The sequence below is a fragment of the Denticeps clupeoides genome, unplaced genomic scaffold (genome assembly GCF_900700375.1).
Source record: "Denticeps clupeoides unplaced genomic scaffold, fDenClu1.1, whole genome shotgun sequence".
NCBI lineage: Eukaryota > Metazoa > Chordata > Actinopteri > Clupeiformes > Denticipitidae > Denticeps > Denticeps clupeoides.
In genome coordinates this window covers 16102-36105 of record NW_021629785.1, presented here as the reverse complement: position 1 = coordinate 36105, position 20004 = coordinate 16102, and the positions used below count along the sequence as shown (strand labels likewise).

At 40.7% G+C, this 20004-nt stretch overlaps 1 protein-coding gene and 2 long non-coding RNA genes across 3 annotated transcripts; all 3 read right to left on the bottom strand.

Annotated features, from left to right (window-relative positions):
* Positions 1-5359: 5359 nt before the first annotated feature.
* On the bottom strand, positions 5360-8586 carry LOC114774288 (speckle-type POZ protein A-like). The gene is made up of 10 exons (XM_028966223.1): positions 8403-8586; positions 7665-7903; positions 7383-7501; positions 7143-7286; positions 6883-7010; positions 6466-6628; positions 6265-6320; positions 6036-6158; positions 5729-5871; positions 5360-5619 (listed from the first exon to the last, which is right to left on the bottom strand). Exons 4-10 carry the CDS (start codon positions 7264-7266, stop codon positions 5487-5489), a joined length of 870 nt encoding a protein of 289 aa, XP_028822056.1. The 5' UTR covers positions 7267-7286; positions 7383-7501; positions 7665-7903; positions 8403-8586; the 3' UTR covers positions 5360-5486.
* Positions 8587-13335: 4749 nt separating this feature from the next.
* LOC114774284 (uncharacterized) lies at positions 13336-13953 on the bottom strand. Its single transcript, XR_003744778.1, has 3 exons — positions 13937-13953; positions 13677-13804; positions 13336-13422 (listed from the first exon to the last, which is right to left on the bottom strand). It is a non-coding gene; the product is annotated as an uncharacterized LOC114774284 (long non-coding RNA).
* A 255-nt stretch (positions 13954-14208) lies between these two features.
* LOC114774285 (uncharacterized) lies at positions 14209-15321 on the bottom strand. The gene is made up of 3 exons (XR_003744779.1): positions 15143-15321; positions 14459-14643; positions 14209-14295 (listed from the first exon to the last, which is right to left on the bottom strand). It is a non-coding gene; the product is annotated as an uncharacterized LOC114774285 (long non-coding RNA).
* Positions 15322-20004: the final 4683 nt, after the last annotated feature.

The following is a 20004-nucleotide window of genomic DNA, read 5'->3' as shown; positions in this document are numbered from 1 at the left end:
ATGGAGAAAATGACATTGACAAAACACACTCATAGAAATACAGGCTGTGATGGTGTAACTTGAGGGGACACTGAAAACATCTATTCGCTGTATCTACACTTGTTTGTTCATTTTTACACACTCTACAGAGTTTTGAAACGTGAATGTGAAACGTGAAGATGAGCAGACCTCTGGGTTTTGAGCACAATAAACATTCGTCTCGCGTCCTTTGAAGCACCTCTTACAACTAAATCGCGCTAAACTCAAATCGCTCACAGGTTGATATTTATTTGGCTTCGAGTCTCTCTGCAAGTTAATGGCAGTTGTTTCAATAAATAAAACTTCCAAAACACGAGCCCTGCCGATCAAGTGAAAATTATGCTCGTTCTGATGCTTTTATCGTCGATAGTTTTGCTCTCAAAACACAAAGAGGTGACTTGGGAAGTAGAGCGAGTTTACAGGCTAGCCAGCCCGCTAATGCTAATACCATCTCAAATTTTGTTGGTACTCACCAAAAGTGCTGCCGCTCAGTGCTGTTTTATGTTGAAACTGAGTAGAATTCACATGATTTGTGTTTATAAAACGCGGTTACTATGACAACGACTCTATACGTCCTTCACAACAAAACAACCTGTAATTGTATTATATTATATATAAAGGAGAACAAGATAAAACTAAAAGTTCTCATGTTGATCATATACTGTCAAAGAAAACAAAAGCCATATTTTAGGATGAGGGGTTGACATTTTTATAAAAATGAAGCTCAAGCACAAGGCGTTGTAACAAATTGACGGTTGCCAGATTGTAGTGAATAACTTTTTTTTATTTTATTTGCGTCACATTTGTTCACATACGTCTGCACATCCTGAAAATTAAAGTGCAGAATCTTTATTGTGTTGTTTATTTTGGTTGAATAGTGACATTGGTGCCCGTAAAATGTAATTAAACATCCCGGAAACTAGAGCAAACACGCAAGAACTGGCAACCCAGATTGTAGCGTGCACCCTGACTGTCTTTGTAGTTTTTGTTTTGCTCAAATTCTCTTTTTGATTGCACTTTTGAACCGGACCCAATAAAAATGTTGCACTGGAGTTCTCCTTTCGGCAGTGGTCAGTCTTTTTTACTTCACAATGAGGATCAGAGAGGGTTTTCCTCACCAGACTGAAGTAATGGCACTGAAAATATATCAGTTGTAGAGCTGATGTTATAATAGTAACCCTATACGAATATTACTGGTCAGGTAAAAAGGAGGTGAACATGAAGCAGGATCAGGCAAGGAAAAGGCTGGCAGAAACCAGGGACAAAATCTCATGATGAGCAGACGCCAAACAAAATGTGCTTGTTTTCATAATGTTTTTTTGTTGCTGACATTGTGTCAAGAAGTTAACTTTACTACCATCTGTTCATGAATAATAGTATTGAAGGCGCTATGAGTAGAAGCTGGACGTTCTGTTCAATATGAGGGTGTGCAGGGTGCGTTCCCTGAAGTTGAGATGGCACCCAGAGGCAAGCAGGTGAGGTAAAGTTGGAAATCACACCCTCTGTAGATCTGTTAGAACCTGGTCATTCAGTGCTGGTGCTGAAGCTGGTGCCTTTGAGATGGTTTTAACCTCATAGCGTGCATAGATTAGATGAAGATCATCTGGAAGCAAGGGGTCAGAATGCTGCATCCTGCAGTGGGGGCGGTTTTTCATAAGCGATGCAGTGCCATCAACACCCGCGACAACAGTCTTTGTGCATACTGTCTCTTTGCATCCTTAATTCCCAAATGAAGACAGCTCCTCACCACTGCATAGGCTGCAGAGTCCCCAGATGTGAATGCAGCATCCCGTGTAGTGAACGTACGTCCCCTGCCAGTCCAGGCATCTGAGTCAAATGCATTTTGAAGGTGTTTAAGTGTTTAACTGTTTCATACTCAATACGCTTGTTTATTTAGTTGATGACTGTGTCTGTGTAATCTGTGTGGATTTTGATCTGCAAACACTGTCAGTGTTGCTGAACATATGGTTGCAGACTTAGATTCTGTTGCTTTTTGCCACAAGAGGGCAGTTGAAGATCAAAAAACATATCCACATTTCATTAACACTCAACATTAATAAAATTAAGCTCACATGGGTCAACCATCTGAGATTTTAAGATAAAAGATGCCAGATTTTAGGGACACTCCTTGTTGGGATTATTATTATTAATAAAATGATCACACAAACCAATGTGAGCTCCTTCTTCATCAGCTTTGCGCAAAGGGGAGAGAGAGACCTCAGTTTCCTGCACAGTTCTCTCTTTCTCTCTCCACGTCTGCTCAGCTTCTTTTATTTGAGTACACGTACATGAGTACAGGAATCCACTCAGTACATGCAATCTAAAATAAGTGGTCACAGAGAGGGTCTTAAAGCAGTGTTTCAATCTCAGACCCAAACATCATTATGTTGAACACTATCCAGAACTGACTAGGTGTTTTGGACCTCTTGTTCACCTATGGACCATGACGTTTGAGGGAAAGCATCATTTCAAAAAGGGTGATACAAAGTATTTAAAAAATGTTTTGAAAAGTCTAATATCTGTTTTTCAGACCCCACGTACAGCCTCAAATGTCCCCTCTGTTCATGTTGCAATCCTTCCTCAAAACTTTATTTATCATGACTTTTTGGAGTTAACTGAACTTATTTACAGTGGTCAGAATAGTGAGATTCTGCAGGAGTTAGAAGCTTATCTGTCTGGCTTGTCTGCAGCAGATCGCATGCATGTTATTGGGCTAATTCAGTCACATGCTGCTTTGTTCTCTGACACCCCTGTAGGTACGTCTCTCATGTAACATGATGTTGACGTTGATGGTCATGCTCCCATCAGGCAGCACCCGTATCGGCTGAATCCAACAAAACTGTAAGATGGTACATCGCAGAAACATGATGTTTCTGTGCTTTTGTTTTGCATGGAGATTCAACACCTCCGTTTTCCATATCTTTGTCAAATGGCAAGAGGTGTGAAATGCCTGCCACAGGTTCTTGTGATACCCCGCCCTGCCTTTGTCTGCCCCAAACGGGAGACCACGGGGGGCAGGACTAGACAGAAACAACACATTCTGATTGGTCGGTGACAACTTCCTGTGGGCCAAATGTATAAAGGATTGTTCACTTGTGGTCAGGGACTTTCTTTATCTTTTCTATTGGAAGCTGAGGGAAATTTTCCCATCAGTAACTGAGTCTTTCCTATTTCACCTATTTTTCTCATGGCTTCTCTCTCTTTCTCTCTCTCTCCCTTTACTCTTTCGTTTCATCTTGGCTTTCTCTGTAATATTGGTACCTTTTTACATACAATATTCACATGTAAGTGCAATAATAATTTACTGGTGTTAATAAATTAGAAACTGCTCATCCTTTTAACCTCTATTGTGCCATGCCTCTTTCTGCCAGGTAACATCAAGTTGGAGTGGTTTGAATACAGTGCTTTTGTAAGTAGAGAGAGAGAGTTTTTTTACTCCACTCTCCCCAGTTTTTACAAAGCGAACAGTGATGCAGTCTGAGGTGAACTTGTTGGAGAACAAGCTGGCTGTGTAGAGTTAGTGGCTGTGGAGTAGTCCGTGCCTACTGGTCCCTAAGCCTGACAAGACATTTTGGTTCCGTACTGATTACAGAAAGGTTAATGCGGTAACTAAGCCAGATTCATTTCCATGAGGAAGAAGGAATAGGGTGGAAATACACAAGACAGATGCCCTGTTTGCAGTAGCCATCGACTCTGTGCTTCTTCGTGGCCTGACTGCTTTGTTTGTCTTTGTGTCGAGATTTAATTGTATGTCTTTCTGTTTATTAAAAATTGGTACCGTTTCTCTCCCTCTTTCCTTGTTGTTTACGTTCCTGTCCTAAACCAGGACGTAACAGACCAGAGAATTGTGTTTCTCATATTCTGAGCGCCCTCCAGGTGCCTTTGGTCAAACTCCAGGCGGGCTGCCATGTGCCTTTTACTAAGGAGTGGTTTAGTAGGCCATTATTATTTTGTGTTCACTGGGACCTTAAAGTAAGTGGTACCCTGTATGACATTGTAGTCTCCCTAGTGTCTTATGTTGTAAACTTTTAGTCCAAAAATAACTGATCTCCAAGACATTTTTGAGACAATGAATCACACAGTCCAGAAAAAGGGAATAAAAAGGTTTTTATTTGTATTAATGTAAATTTACAATAAGGTATACTGTAATAAACTAACATTTAAAACAGGGTATGTTCAAGTGTACTGTAATGGTGTGTGTGTATTAATAAAATAAATGACAATAATATTAAAATGAATGAATGAATAAAATAAAACAGTGGTGGAGTGGTTAGTAAGATGGAAAGCAGGATCTGATGTCCTGTGTGGTAAAGACTTGCCACGGTGTCGCCCCGGACCAACATCTTGGCCACTCCACCACCCCCCACTCTGGGGACAAAGTTTTGTCTGTTTTTTTACACAACACCGTGGCCAGTCTAGTGTTAGACTGGATGTTTGTGTGTTCAGGATAGGTGTTGTAAAATGTTGTGTGTGTAAATTATGTAATAAATGACCAAATAAAATAAAAAACACATAAACAAAATCAACACAAATAATCAAATAAACAAAAATAAATAAACAAAGAGACAAAGTAACAGTACATTAATAAATTAATAGACAGATACACAGACGCATAGACAGACAGACAGACAGATAGTGCTAGAGTGGTTAGTAAGAAGGAGAGCAGGATTTGATCTCCTGCGTGGTAATAAAGACTTGCCACGGTGTCGCCCCGGACTAACGTCTTGGCGACTCCACCACCCCCCGCTCTGGGGACAAAGTTTTCTCTGTTTTTTACACAACACCGTGGCCAGCCTAGTGTGAGACTGGATGTTGGTGCTCAGGATAAGTGTAGTAAAATTTAAATCGTGTATGTAATGGTGTAATTACTAAACAAATTAAAATATAATAAAAAATAAACAAAGAAACAAATGAAGCAGTTGATCTTTCTGGTTCCTTTGGTCCTTTGGATCAGGGTTTTCCTGTGTGGGAACAAATGTATTCCTAACATAAAATAGGTTTCTACCCGGCCTAAAAATACTGTTTTTAATAATATTTTTAAATATTTTTAATGGTGTTTTTTAAATGACTTATAACTAATAAAGCACATTGGTTTCCTACTCCATTTTTCCAAACAAATGCATACTAATAGAATAACTGTTGGAATAGAATTAGCAGAAAAGCAGAACTTCTTTACCTGGTTTGTCAGGTACAATAAGATCCAGTCCATCTGCTGTGGGGTGTCCTGGATGGGTCCATAAAGCAAACTGATGAGTTTGATCCATCCATCCATCCATCCATCCAGCTGGCTGTCCTGGTCCTAAAATATACAAATATACATTTGACTAAGATAACATCTCTACTCTATAAATATCTACTCTACTGAACAGAAAATCATAAGACATACTTTAACTGATCATCTGGTTCTAAAACCTTACAGCATCTACATTTTTTACAAGTAAGTACACTGTGGTAAGAAATTAAAGAAGTTAAAAAAGCCTCTGGCGTTTAACTGGCGGTTCGCTGGCCTCAGCCAGGGAACTATACAAATCCACTATAAGGTTTGGATGGTCTTGCGTCAGGATCATCCACCCGTTGGTCTTCATAACCGCTTCAGCATTACTACAACAAAAGACATAAATAATGAATTTAGATTTGGATAAATAATTATTCTACTCGAGTACATGCTGTGGAGATTTGAGATCAGGATGTAGATGGAATTGTCATTTACAAGTTGATGAAGGTGAGGGCATCTTGTTTCAAGTGCCGGGCTCGGTAGAGGTCGCCCAGAATCAGGTTCTCTGCAGCACTGGCTACGTCGAGTCTGCTGCAAAGTGCATCCTCACAGATGAGCTTTAGATGATCCAAGCAGTGCTGAGGGGAAGAAAGAGAGAGAGTTACACATAGTGCTATAACCTGGAGATGTGCTCTGTGTGCGCTGATAGTGAGGGGTTAAGAGTGAGTCTGAGAAAGTTATAGTAATCAATGATAGAAACCATCATCTCTTTGTTTTGAAGGTGGATGTGTGCACGAGCTACCATGTCTGCTGCAGCAATGAGCTTTGAGGCCATCTGGTGAACGTTGGGAGATGTTCCGGTGTAGATATACGTAATCATCTCCTCCAAGATGTCGGCCTCCATATCCTTGATGTCCACGCGGCCCTAGAGGGGAAAGCATAACTTAAAAACACTGCTGTAATAAACTGTAAGAGAAAAAGTGGTGTTTAGACTGATCAGCTGAGATATATGGGAAAGACGATTGACTCACCGTTTGGTTCTCTTTCGTGTTATTCATAAACATGCTATGAAAGACGGGACAGCGGGCTGATAAGAGACACAGAAAGAGAGGAGTCAGTATTAGATCAATTTCTGCCTAGAAGTATACTAATTGTCAATATTCTAGCAAATACACTGTGAGTCTCTGTGTTTTTTCTTCTATTAATATATTTTCACGTGGCGACTGTGTTACCTGCTAGGATGGCTTTGTGGGCCTTAAACTCTTGACCAGCCACAGACAGGATGCAGTCAGAATGCAACGATGTGTCCCACAGCTCTCGAAGCTCCTCTGCCATGTTGGGTTCCTGCTTCTTCACCTGTGGCGTGGAGGCGTCCGGATCAATCTCCACTGTAAACTGCAACAATCCAACTCAGCAGTTAGTACAGTCCAGCTACAGAAACTGACACTTAAACACACACAAGCTGAGGATATAATAAAAATGTCTGCAATTAGATTTATACAAACTAACAGAATCCCGCTGATGTTTTAGAAAGACACAGCAGCTTCAGACAATCACGGTGCAACAGTTCATCTTTACATCGACCAGACAGATCATGTTTACTGACACCAGTCACATGGGAAACCAATGTGGCAGCCAATGAGACTTACTTCACAGGTGAGGGTGAGCGTGTCATCCTTTAAGAACCCCAAGTCGTCATCCAGGATGTCACTCCTGTGTACGAAGTCTGGGAATCCTAGCTTGTCGTTCTCATACATCCTGGTGTCGTACTGATTTACTGTAACACAGCAACACACAGACAGGTCATCTCAGCGCTGCAGTCCAGCATTAAAATAATATACAATCATCTGTGTTTACAGATCGTTTTTATCAGAAAATAGTTTGTCTTAAACAAACAAGGTAAACTTACCCAAGGAAAATTCCTCCTGTCCCTCGGCATTGAGCATGGCTAGTTTACAACTAACCCGCACACCTCTGTCTGACCAGAACAAGATAGAATGACAGGTAGCTCTCGTAGTCAGGCTCCATGCCATTGGGGAACAACTGCAGACACCTGAGAATGCAGAGAGGAAGGAAGGAGTGAGAAAATGATCAGCTCCCAGAAAAACGAATGAAGAACTTCAAATGAAGAACTAAGACCAACACCTACCATTGCAGATCTCCACTGGGGTTGGAAATTGTGGAGCTCATGATGGGGACACCATTCACATCGTCAGCAAAGCTGAAGCTGCTGATGGTCCAGACGTATGAATATTTGTCCACTTGGCGCTGAGAGGGCAAATTGTATATATTTTGTCATTCGTTTGCACATTTATTTAACAAATCAAGCAGCAGATCTCAACACAGTTCACTGCAACAACAGAGAGGGAGTGAGCAATGCATTCTAAAATATACAGACAATTATGTATTTGCCTCACAGATGTGCACATACCTGAGTGTGGTCGTAGCTGAGGGCCATTTTGAGGATCTAATGAATCCTTCAGTGGTCCCTCTCAGGTCTCTCCCTTGCTGGAATCTCTCTCAGGTCTCTCCCTCGCTGGGATCTCTCCGTGGAAGCTGTTGCTGGAATCTCTCTCAGGTCTCTCCCTCGCTGGAATCTCTCTCTGTAGAATCTCTTGCAGGAATCACTGTTCAGGAATCTCTGAAGAATAGTCTCTGATCACTAATAATCTGCAATGATGGAGAAAATGACATTGACAAAACACACTCATAGAAATACAGGCTGTGATGGTGTAACTTGAGGGGACACTGAAAACATCTATTCGCTGTATCTACACTTGTTTGTTCATTTTTACACACTCTACAGAGTTTTGAAACGTGAATGTGAAACGTGAAGATGAGCAGACCTCTGGGTTTTGAGCACAATAAACATTCGTCTCGCGTCCTTTGAAGCACCTCTTACAACTAAATCGCGCTAAACTCAAATCGCTCACAGGTTGATATTTATTTGGCTTCGAGTCTCTCTGCAAGTTAATGGCAGTTGTTTCAATAAATAAAACTTCCAAAACACGAGCCCTGCCGATCAAGTGAAAATTATGCTCGTTCTGATGCTTTTATCGTCGATAGTTTTGCTCTCAAAACACAAAGAGGTGACTTGGGAAGTAGAGCGAGTTTACAGGCTAGCCAGCCCGCTAATGCTAATACCATCTCAAATTTTGTTGGTACTCACCAAAAGTGCTGCCGCTCAGTGCTGTTTTATGTTGAAACTGAGTAGAATTCACATGATTTGTGTTTATAAAACGCGGTTACTATGACAACGACTCTATACGTCCTTCACAACAAAACAACCTGTAATTGTATTATATTATATATAAAGGAGAACAAGATAAAACTAAAAGTTCTCATGTTGATCATATACTGTCAAAGAAAACAAAAGCCATATTTTAGGATGAGGGGTTGACATTTTTATAAAAATGAAGCTCAAGCACAAGGCGTTGTAACAAATTGACGGTTGCCAGATTGTAGTGAATAACTTTTTTTTATTTTATTTGCGTCACATTTGTTCACATACGTCTGCACATCCTGAAAATTAAAGTGCAGAATCTTTATTGTGTTGTTTATTTTGGTTGAATAGTGACATTGGTGCCCGTAAAATGTAATTAAACATCCCGGAAACTAGAGCAAACACGCAAGAACTGGCAACCCAGATTGTAGCGTGCACCCTGACTGTCTTTGTAGTTTTTGTTTTGCTCAAATTCTCTTTTTGATTGCACTTTTGAACCGGACCCAATAAAAATGTTGCACTGGAGTTCTCCTTTCGGCAGTGGTCAGTCTTTTTTACTTCACAATGAGGATCAGAGAGGGTTTTCCTCACCAGACTGAAGTAATGGCACTGAAAATATATCAGTTGTAGAGCTGATATTATAATAGTAACCCTATACGAATATTACTGGTCAGGTAAAAAGGAGGTGAACATGAAGCAGGATCAGGCAAGGAAAAGGCTGGCAGAAACCAGGGACAAAATCTCATGATGAGCAGACGCCAAACAAAATGTGCTTGTTTTCATAATGTTTTTTTGTTGCTGACATTGTGTCAAGAAGTTAACTTTACTACCATCTGTTCATGAATAATAGTATTGAAGGCGCTATGAGTAGAAGCTGGACGTTCTGTTCAATATGAGGGTGTGCAGGGTGCGTTCCCTGAAGTTGAGATGGCACCCAGAGGCAAGCAGGTGAGGTAAAGTTGGAAATCACACCCTCTGTAGATCTGTTAGAACCTGGTCATTCAGTGCTGGTGCTGAAGCTGGTGCCTTTGAGATGGTTTTAACCTCATAGCGTGCATAGATTAGATGAAGATCATCTGGAAGCAAGGGGTCAGAATGCTGCATCTGCAGTGGGGGCGGTTTTTCATAAGCGATGCAGTGCCATCAACACCCGCGACAACAGTCTTTGTGCATACTGTCTCTTTGCATCCTTAATTCCCAAATGAAGACAGCTCCTCACCACTGCATAGGCTGCAGAGTCCCCAGATGTGAATGCAGCATCCCGTGTAGTGAACGTACGTCCCCTGCCAGTCCAGGCATCTGAGTCAAATGCATTTTGAAGGTGTTTAAGTGTTTAACTGTTTCATACTCAATACGCTTGTTTATTTAGTTGATGACTGTGTCTGTGTAATCTGTGTGGATTTTGATCTGCAAACACTGTCAGTGTTGCTGAACATATGGTTGCAGACTTAGATTCTGTTGCTTTTTGCCACAAGAGGGCAGTTGAAGATCAAAAAACATATCCACATTTCATTAACACTCAACATTAATAAAATTAAGCTCACATGGGTCAACCATCTGAGATTTTAAGATAAAAGATGCCAGATTTTAGGGACACTCCTTGTTGGGATTATTATTATTAATAAAATGATCACACAAACCAATGTGAGCTCCTTCTTCATCAGCTTTGCGCAAAGGGGAGAGAGAGACCTCAGTTTCCTGCACAGTTCTCTCTTTCTCTCTCCACGTCTGCTCAGCTTCTTTTATTTGAGTACACGTACATGAGTACAGGAATCCACTCAGTACATGCAATCTAAAATAAGTGGTCACAGAGAGGGTCTTAAAGCAGTGTTTCAATCTCAGACCCAAACATCATTATGTTGAACACTATCCAGAACTGACTAGGTGTTTTGGACCTCTTGTTCACCTATGGACCATGACGTTTGAGGGAAAGCATCATTTCAAAAGGGTGATACAAAGTATTTAAAAAATGTTTTGAAAAGTCTAATATCTGTTTTTCAGACCCCACGTACAGCCTCAAATGTCCCCTCTGTTCATGTTGCAATCCTTCCTCAAAACTTTATTTATCATGACTTTTTGGAGTTAACTGAACTTATTTACAGTGGTCAGAATAGTGAGATTCTGCAGGAGTTAGAAGCTTATCTGTCTGGCTTGTCTGCAGCAGATCGCATGCATGTTATTGGGCTAATTCAGTCACATGCTGCTTTGTTCTCTGACACCCCTGTAGGTACGTCTCTCATGTAACATGATGTTGACGTTGATGGTCATGCTCCCATCAGGCAGCACCCGTATCGGCTGAATCCAACAAAACTGTAAGATGGTACATCGCAGGAACATGATGTTTCTGTGCTTTTGTTTTGCATGGAGATTCAACACCTCCGTTTTCCATATCTTTGTCAAATGGCAAGAGGTGTGAAATGCCTGCCACAGGGTCTTGTGATACCCCGCCCTGCCTTTGTCTGCCCCAAACGGGAGACCACGGGGGGCAGGACTAGACAGAAACAACACATTCTGATTGGTCGGTGACAACTTCCTGTGGGCCAAATGTATAAAGGATTGTTCACTTGTGGTCAGGGACTTTCTTTATCTTTTCTTTTGGAAGCTGAGGGAAATTTTCCCATCAGTAACTGAGTCTTTCCTATTTCACCTATTTTTCTCATGGCTTCTCTCTCTTTCTCTCTCTCTCCCTTTACTCTTTCGTTTCATCTTGGCTTTCTCTGTAATATTGGTACCTTTTTACATACAATATTCACATGTAAGTGCAATAATAATATACTGAAGTTAATAAATTAGAAATTGCTCATCCTTTTAACCTCTATTGTGCCATGCCTCTTTCTGCCAGGTAACATCAAGTTGGAGTGGTTTGAATACAGTGCTTTTGTAAGTAGAGAGAGAGAGTTTTTTTACTCCACTCTCCCCAGTTTTTACAAAGCGAACAGTGATGCAGTCTGAGGTGAACTTGTTGAACAAGCTGGCTGTGTAGAGTTAGTGGCTGTGGAGTAGTCCGTGCCTACTGGTCCCTAAGCCTGACAAGACATTTTGGTTCCGTACTGATTACAGAAAGGTTAATGCGGTAACTAAGCCAGATTCATTTCCATGAGGAAGAAGGAATAGGGTGGAAATACACAAGACAGATGCCCTGTTTGCAGTAGCCATAGACTCTGTGCTTCATCGTGGCCTGACTGCTTTGTTTGTCTTTGTGTCGAGATTTAATTGTATGTCTTTCTGTTTATTAAAAATTGGTACCGTTTCTCTCCCTCTTTTCTTTGTTGTTTACGTTCCTGTCCTAAACCAGGACGTAACAGACCAGAGAATTGTGTTTCTCATATTCTGAGCGCCCTCCAGGTGCCTTTGGTCAAACTCCAGGCGGGCTGCCATGTGCCTTTTACTAAGGAGTGGTTTAGTAGGCCATTATTATTTTGTGTTCACTGGGACCTTAAAGTAAGTGGTACCCTGTATGACATTGTAGTCTCCCTAGTGTCTTATGTTGTAAACTTTTAGTCCAAAAATAACTGATCTCCAAGACATTTTTGAGAGAATGAATCACACAGTCCAGAAAAAGGGAATAAAAAGGTTTTTATTTCTATTAATGTAAATTTACAATAAGGTATACTGTAATAAACTAACATTTAAAACAGGGTATGTTCAAGTGTACTGTAATGGTGTGTGTGTATTAATAAAATAAATGACAATAATATTAAAATGAATGAATGAATAAAATAAAACAGTGGTGGAGTGGTTAGTAAGATGGAAAGCAGGATCTGATGTCCTGTGTGGTAAAGACTTGCCACGGTGTCGCCCCGGACCAACATCTTGGCCACTCCACCACCCCCCACTCTGGGGACAAAGTTTTGTCTGTTTTTTTACACAACACCGTGGCCAGTCTAGTGTTAGACTGGATGTTTGTGTGTTCAGGATAGGTGTGTTAAAATGTTGTGTGTGTAAATTATGTAATAAATGACCAAATAAAATAAAAAACACATAAACAAAATCAACACAAATAATCAAATAAACAAAAATAAATAAACAAAGAGACAAAGTAACAGTACATTAATAAATTAATAGACAGATACACAGACGCATAGACAGACAGACAGACAGATAGTGCTAGAGTGGTTAGTAAGAAGGAGAGCAGGATTTGATCTCCTGCGTGGTAAAGACTTGCCACGGTGTCGCCCCGGACCAACGTCTTGGCCACTCCACCACCCCCCGCTCTGGGGACAAAGTTTTCTCTGCTTTTTACACAACACCGTGGCCAGCCTAGTGTGAGACTGGATGTTGGTGCTCAGGGTAAGTGTAGTAAAATTTAAATCGTGTATGTAATGGTGTAATTACTAAACAAATTAAAATATAATAAAAACCCGGCCTAAAAATACTGTTTTTAATAATATTTTAAAATATGTTTAATGGTGTTTTTTAAATGACTTATAACTAATAAAGCACATTGGTTTCCTACTCCATTTTTCCAAACAAATGCATACTAATAGAATAACTGTTGGAATAGAATTAGCAGAAAAGCAGAACTTCTTTACCTGGTTTGTCAGGTACAATAAGATCCAGTCCATCTGCTGTGGGGTGTCCTGGATGAGTCCATACAGCATACTGATGAGTTTGATCCATCCATCCATCCATCCATCCATCCATCCATCCATCCATCCAGCTGGCTGTCCTGGTCCTAAAATATACAAATGTACATTTGACTACAATAACATCTCTACTCTATAAATATCTACTCTACTGAACAGAAAATCATAAGACATACTTTAACTGATCATCTGGTTCTAAAACCTTACAGCATCTACATTTTTTACAAGTAAGTACACGCCTTAAACTCTTGACCAGCCACAGACAGGATGCAGTCAGAATGCAACGATGTGTTCCACAGCTCTCGAAGCTCCTCTGCCATGTTGGGTTCCTGCTTCTTCACCTGTGGCGTGGAGGCGTCCGGATCAATCTCCACTGTAAACTGCAACAATCCAACTCAGCAGTTAGTACAGTCCAGCTACAGAAACTGACACTTAAACACACACAAGCTGAGGATATAATAAAAATGTCTGCAATTCGATTTATACAAACTAACAGAATCCCGCTGATGTTTTAGAAAGACACAGCAGCTTCAGACAATCACGGTGCAACAGTTCATCTTTACATCGACCAGACAGATCATGTTTACTGACACCAGTCACATGGGAAACCAATGTGGCAGCCAATGAGACTTACTTCACAGGTGAGGGTGAGCGTGTCATCCTTTAAGAACCCCAAGTCGTCATCCAGGATGTCACTCCTGTGTACGAAGTCTGGGAATCCTAGCTTGTCGTTCTCATACATCCTGGTGTCGTACTGATTTACTGTAACACAGCAACACACAGACAGGTCATCTCAGCGCTGCAGTCCAGCATTAAAATAATATACAATCATCTGTGTTTACAGATCGTTTTTATCAGAAAATAGTTTGTCTTAAACAGACAAGGTAAACTTACCCAAGGAAAATTCCTCCTGTCCCTCAGCATTGAGCATGGCTAGTTTACAACTAACCCGCACACCTCTGTCTGACCAGAACGAGATAGAATGACAGGTAGCTCTCGTAGTCAGGCTCCACGCCATTGGGGAACAACTGCAGACACCTGAGAATGCAGAGAGGAAGGAAGGAGTGAGAAAATGATCAGCTCCCAGAAAAACGAATGAAGAACTTCAAATGAAGAACTAAGACCAACACCTACCATTGCAGATCTCCACTGGGGTTGGAAATTGTGGAGCTCATGATGGGGACACCATTCACATCGTCAGCAAAGCTGAAGCTGCTGATGGTCCAGACGTATGAATATTTGTCCACTTGGCGCTGAGAGGGCAAATTGTATATATTTTGTCATTCGTTTGCACATTTATTTAACAAATCAAGCAGCAGATCTCAACACAGTTCACTGCAACAACAGAGAGGGAGTGAGCAATGCATTCTAAAATATACAGACAGTTATGTATTTGCCTCACAGATGTGCACATACCTGAGTGTGGTCGTAGCTGAGGGCCATTTTGAGGATCTAATGAATCCTTCAGTGGTCCCTCTCAGGTCTCTCCCTTGCTGGAATCTCTCTCAGGTCTCTCCCTCGCTGGAATCTCTCTCTGTAGAATCTCTTGCAGGAATCACTGTTCAGGAATCTCTGAAGAATAGTCTCTGATCACTAATAATCTGCAATGATGGAGAAAATGACATTGACAAAACACACTCATAGAAATACAGGCTGTGATGGTGTAACTTGAGGGGACACTGAAAACATCTATTCGCTGTATCTACACTTGTTTGTTCATTTTTACACACTCTACAGAGTTTTGAAACGTGAATGTGAAACGTCAAGATGAGCAGACCTCTGGGTTTTGAGCACAATAAACATTCGTCTCGCGTCCTTTGAAGCACCTCTTACAACTAAATCGCGCTAAACTCAAATCGCTCACAGGTTGATATTTATTTGGCTTCGAGTCTCTCTGCAAGTTAATGGCAGTTGTTTCAATAAATAAAACTTCCAAAACACGAGCCCTGCCGATCAAGTGAAAATTATGCTCGTTCTGATGCTTTTATCGTCGATAGTTTTGCTCTCAAAACACAAAGAGGTGACTTGGGAAGTAGAGCGAGTTTACAGGCTAGCCAGCCCGCTAATGCTAATACCATCTCAAATTTTGTTGGTACTCACCAAAAGTGCTGCCGCTCAGTGCTGTTTTATGTTGAAACTGAGTAGAATTCACATGATTTGTGTTTATAAAACGCGGTTACTATGACAACGACTCTATACGTCCTTCACAACAAAACAACCTGTAATTGTATTATATTATATATAAAGGAGAACAAGATAAAACTAAAAGTTCTCATGTTGATCATATACTGTCAAGGAAAACAAAAGCCATATTTTAGGATGAGGGGTTGACATTTTGATAAAAATTAAGCTCAAGCACAAGGCGTTGTAACAAATTGACGGTTGCCAGATTGTAGTGAATAACTTTTTTTATTTTATTTGCGTCACATTTGTTCACATACGTCTGCACATCCTGAAAATTAAAGTGCAGAATCTTTATTGTGTTGTTTATTTTGGTTGAATAGTGACATTGGTGCCCGTAAAATGTAATTAAACATCCCGGAAACTAGAGCAAACACGCAAGAACTGGCAACACAGATTGTAGCGTGCACCCTGACTGTCTTTGTAGTTTTTGTTTTGCTCGAATTCTCTTTTTGATGGCACTTTTGAACCGGACCCAATAAAAATGTTGCACTGGAGTGCTCCTTTCGGCAGTGGTCGTTCTTTTTTACTTCACAATGAGGATCAGAGAGGGTTTTCCTCACCAGACTGAAGTAATGGCACTGAAATTATATCAGTTGTAGAGCTGATATTATAATAGTAACCCTATACTAATATTACTGGTCAGGTAAAAAGGAGGTGAACATGAAGCAGGATCAGGCAAGGAAAAGGCTGGCAGAAACCAGGGACAAAATCTCATGATGAGCAGACGTCAAACAAAATGTGCTTGTTTTCATAATGTTTTTTTGTTGCTGACATTGTGTCAAGAAGTTAACTTTACTACCATCTGTTCATGAATAATAGTATTGAAGGCGCTATGAGTAGAAGCTGGACGTTCTGTTCAATATGAGGGTGTGCAGGGTGCGTTCCCTGAAGTTGAGATGGCACCCAGAGGCAAGCAGGTGAGGTAAAGTTGGAAATCACACCCTCTGTAGATCTGTTAGAACCTGGTCATTCAGTGCTGGTGCTGAAGCCGGTGCCTTTGAGATGGTTTTAACCTCATAGCGTGCATAGATTAGATGAAGATCATCTGGAAGCAAGGGGTCAGAATGCTGCATCCGCAGTGGGGGCGGTTTTTCATAAGCGATGCAGTGCCATCAACACCCGCGACAACAGTCTTTGTGCATACTGTCTCTTTGCATCCTTAATTCCCAAATGAAGACAGCTCCTCACCACTGCATAGGCTGCAGAGTCCCCAGATGTGAATGCAGCATCCCGTGTAGTGAACGTACGTCCCCTGCCAGTCCAGGCATCTGAGTCAAATGCATTTTGAAGGTGTTTAAGTGTTTAACTGTTTCATACTCAATACGCTTGTTTATTTAGTTGATGACTGTGTCTGTGTAATCTGTGTGGATTTTGATCTGCAAACACTGTCAGTGTTGCTGAACATATGGTTGCAGACTTAGATTCTGTTGCTTTTTGCCACAAGAGGGCAGTTGAAGATCAAAAAACATATCCACATTTCATTAACACTCAACATTAATAAAATTAAGCTCACATGGGTCAACCATCTGAGATTTTAAGATAAAAGATGCCAGATTTCAGGGACCCTCCTTGTTGGGATTATTATTATTAATAAAATGATCACACAAACCAAGTGAGCTCCTTCTTCATCAGCTTTGCCCAAAGGGGAGAGAGAGACCTCAGTTTCCTGCACAGTTCTCTCTTTCTCTCTCCACGTCTGCTCAGCTTCTTTTATTTGAGTACACGTACATGAGTACAGGAATCCACTCAGTACATGCAATCTAAAATAAGTGGTCACAGAGAGGGTCTTAAAGCAGTGTTTCAATCTCAGACCCAAACATCATTATGTTGAACACTATCCAGAACTGACTAGGTGTTTTGGACCTCTTGTTCACCTATGGACCATGACGTTTGAGGGAAAGCATCATTTCAAAAGGGTGATACAAAGTATTTAAAAAATGTTTTGAAAAGTCTAATATCTGTTTTTCAGACCCCACGTACAGCCTCAAAAGTCCCCTCTGTTCATGTTGCAATCCTTCCTCAAAACTTTATTTATCATGACTTTTTGGAGTTAACTGAACTTATTTACAGTGGTCAGAATAGTGAGATTCTGCAGGAGTTAGAAGCTTATCTGTCTGGCTTGTCTGCAGCAGATCGCATGCATGTTATTGGGCTAATTCAGTCACATGCTGCTTTGTTCTCTGACACCCCTGTAGGTACGTCTCTCATGTAACATGATGTTGACGTTGATGGTCATGCTCCCATCAGGCAGCACCCGTATCGGCTGAATCCAACAAAACTGTAAGATGGTACATCGCAGGAACATGATGTTTCTGTGCTTTTGTCTTGCATGGAGATTCAACACCTCCGTTTTCCATATCTTTGTCAAATGGCAAGAGGTGTGAAATGCCTGCCACAGGGTCTTGTGATACCCCGCCCTGCCTTTGTCTGCCCCAAACGGGAGACCACGGGGGGCAGGACTAGACAGAAACAACACATTCTGATTGGTCGGTGACAACTTCCTGTGGGCCAAATGTATAAAGGATTGTTCACTTGTGGTCAGGGACTTTCTTTATCTTTTCTATTGGAAGCTGAGGGAAATTTTCCCATCAGTAACTGAGTCTTTCCTATTTCACCTATTTTTCTCATGGCTTCTCTCTCTTTCTCTCTCTCTCTCCCTTTACTCTTTCGTTTCATCTTGGCTTTCTCTGTAATATTGGTACCTTTTTACATACAATATTCACATGTAAGTGCAATAATAATTTACTGGTGTTAATAAATTAGAAACTGCTCATCCTTTTAACCTCTATTGTGCCATGCCTCTTTCTGCCAGGTAACATCAAGTTGGAGTGGTTTGAATACAGTGCTTTTGTAAGTAGAGAGAGAGAGTTTTTTTACTCCACTCTCCCCAGTTTTTACAAAGCGAACAGTGATGCAGTCTGAGGTGAACTTGTTGGAGAACAAGCTGGCTGTGTAGAGTTAGTGGCTGTGGAGTAGTCCGTGCCTACTGGTCCCTAAGCCTGACAAGACATTTTGGTTCCGTACTGATTACAGAAAGGTTAATGCGGTAACTAAGCCAGATTCATTTCCATGAGGAAGAAGGAATAGGGTGGAAATACACAAGACAGATGCCCTGTTTGCAGTAGCCATAGACTCTGTGCTTCTTCGTGGCCTGACTGCTTTGTTTGTCTTTGTGTCGAGATTTAATTGTATGTCTTTCTGTTTATTAAAAATTGGTACCGTTTCTCTCCCTCTTTCCTTGTTGTTTACGTTCCTGTCCTAAACCAGGACGTAACAGACCAGAGAATTGTGTTTCTCATATTCTGAGCGCCCTCCAGGTGCCTTTGGTCAAACTCCAGGCGGGCTGCCATGTGCCTTTTACTAAGGAGTGGTTTAGTAGGCCATTATTATTTTGTGTTCACTGGGACCTTAAAGTAAGTGGTACCCTGTATGACATTGTAGTCTCCCTAGTGTCTTATGTTGTAAACTTTTAGTCCAAAAATAACTGATCTCCAAGACATTTTTGAGAGAATGAATCACACAGTCCAGAAAAAGGGAATAAAAAGGTTTTTATTTCTATTAATGTAAATTTACAATAAGGTATACTGTAATAAACTAACATTTAAAACAGGGTATGTTCAAGTGTACTGTAATGGTGTGTGTGTATTAATAAAATAAATGACAATAATATTAAAATGAATGAATGAATAAAATAAAACAGTGGTGGAGTGGTTAGTAAGATGGAAAGCAGGATCTGATGTCCTGTGTGGTAAAGACTTGCCACGGTGTCGCCCCGGACCAACATCTTGGCCACTCCACCACCCCCCACTCTGGGGACAAAGTTTTGTCTGTTTTTTTACACAACACCGTGGCCAGTCTAGTGTTAGACTGGATGTTTGTGTGTTCAGGATAGGTGTTGTAAAATGTTGTGTGTGTAAATTATGTAATAAATGACCAAATAAAATAAAAAACACATAAACAAAATCAACACAAATAATCAAATAAACAAAAATAAATAAACAAAGAGACAAAGTAACAGTACATTAATAAATTAATAGACAGATACACAGACGCATAGACAGACAGACAGACAGATAGTGCTAGAGTGGTTAGTAAGAAGGAGAGCAGGATTTGATCTCCTGCGTGGTAATAAAGACTTGCCACGGTGTCGCCCCGGACCAACGTCTTGGCGACTCCACCACCCCCCGCTCTGGGGACAAAGTTTTCTCTGTTTTTTACACAACACCGTGGCCAGCCTAGTGTGAGACTGGATGTTGGTGCTCAGGATAAGTGTAGTAAAATTTAAATCGTGTATGTAATGGTGTAATTACTAAACAAATTAAAATATAATAAAAAATAAACAAAGAAACAAATGAAGCAGTTGATCTTTCTGGTTCCTTTGGTCCTTTGGATCAGGGTTTTCCTGTGTGGGAACAAATGTATTCCTAACATAAAATAGGTTTCTACCCGGCCTAAAAATACTGTTTTTAATAATATTTTTAAATATTTTTAATGGTGTTTTTTAAATGACTTATAACTAATAAAGCACATTGGTTTCCTACTCCATTTTTCCAAACAAATGCATACTAATAGAATAACTGTTGGAATAGAATTAGCAGAAAAGCAGAACTTCTTTACCTGGTTTGTCAGGTACAATAAGATCCAGTCCATCTGCTGTGGGGTGTCCTGGATGGGTCCATAAAGCAAACTGATGAGTTTGATCCATCCATCCATCCATCCAGCTGGCTGTCCTGGTCCTAAAATATACAAATATACATTTGACTAAGATAACATCTCTA

Bases quoted from the DNA above. Each gene is read 5' to 3' on its own strand.
- LOC114774288 (XM_028966223.1), bottom strand. From the start codon at position 7,266: ATGGCATGGAGCCTGACTACGAGAGCTACCTGTCATTCTATCTTGTTC. The intron at 6,629-6,882 runs GTAAGTCTCATT...GGATTGTTGCAG, and splicing joins CGCTCACCCTCACCTGTGAA to TTTACAGTGGAGATTGATCC. The intron at 5,872-6,035 runs GTAGCTCGTGCA...TCTTCCCCTCAG, and splicing joins TCATTGCTGCAGCAGACATG to CACTGCTTGGATCATCTAAA.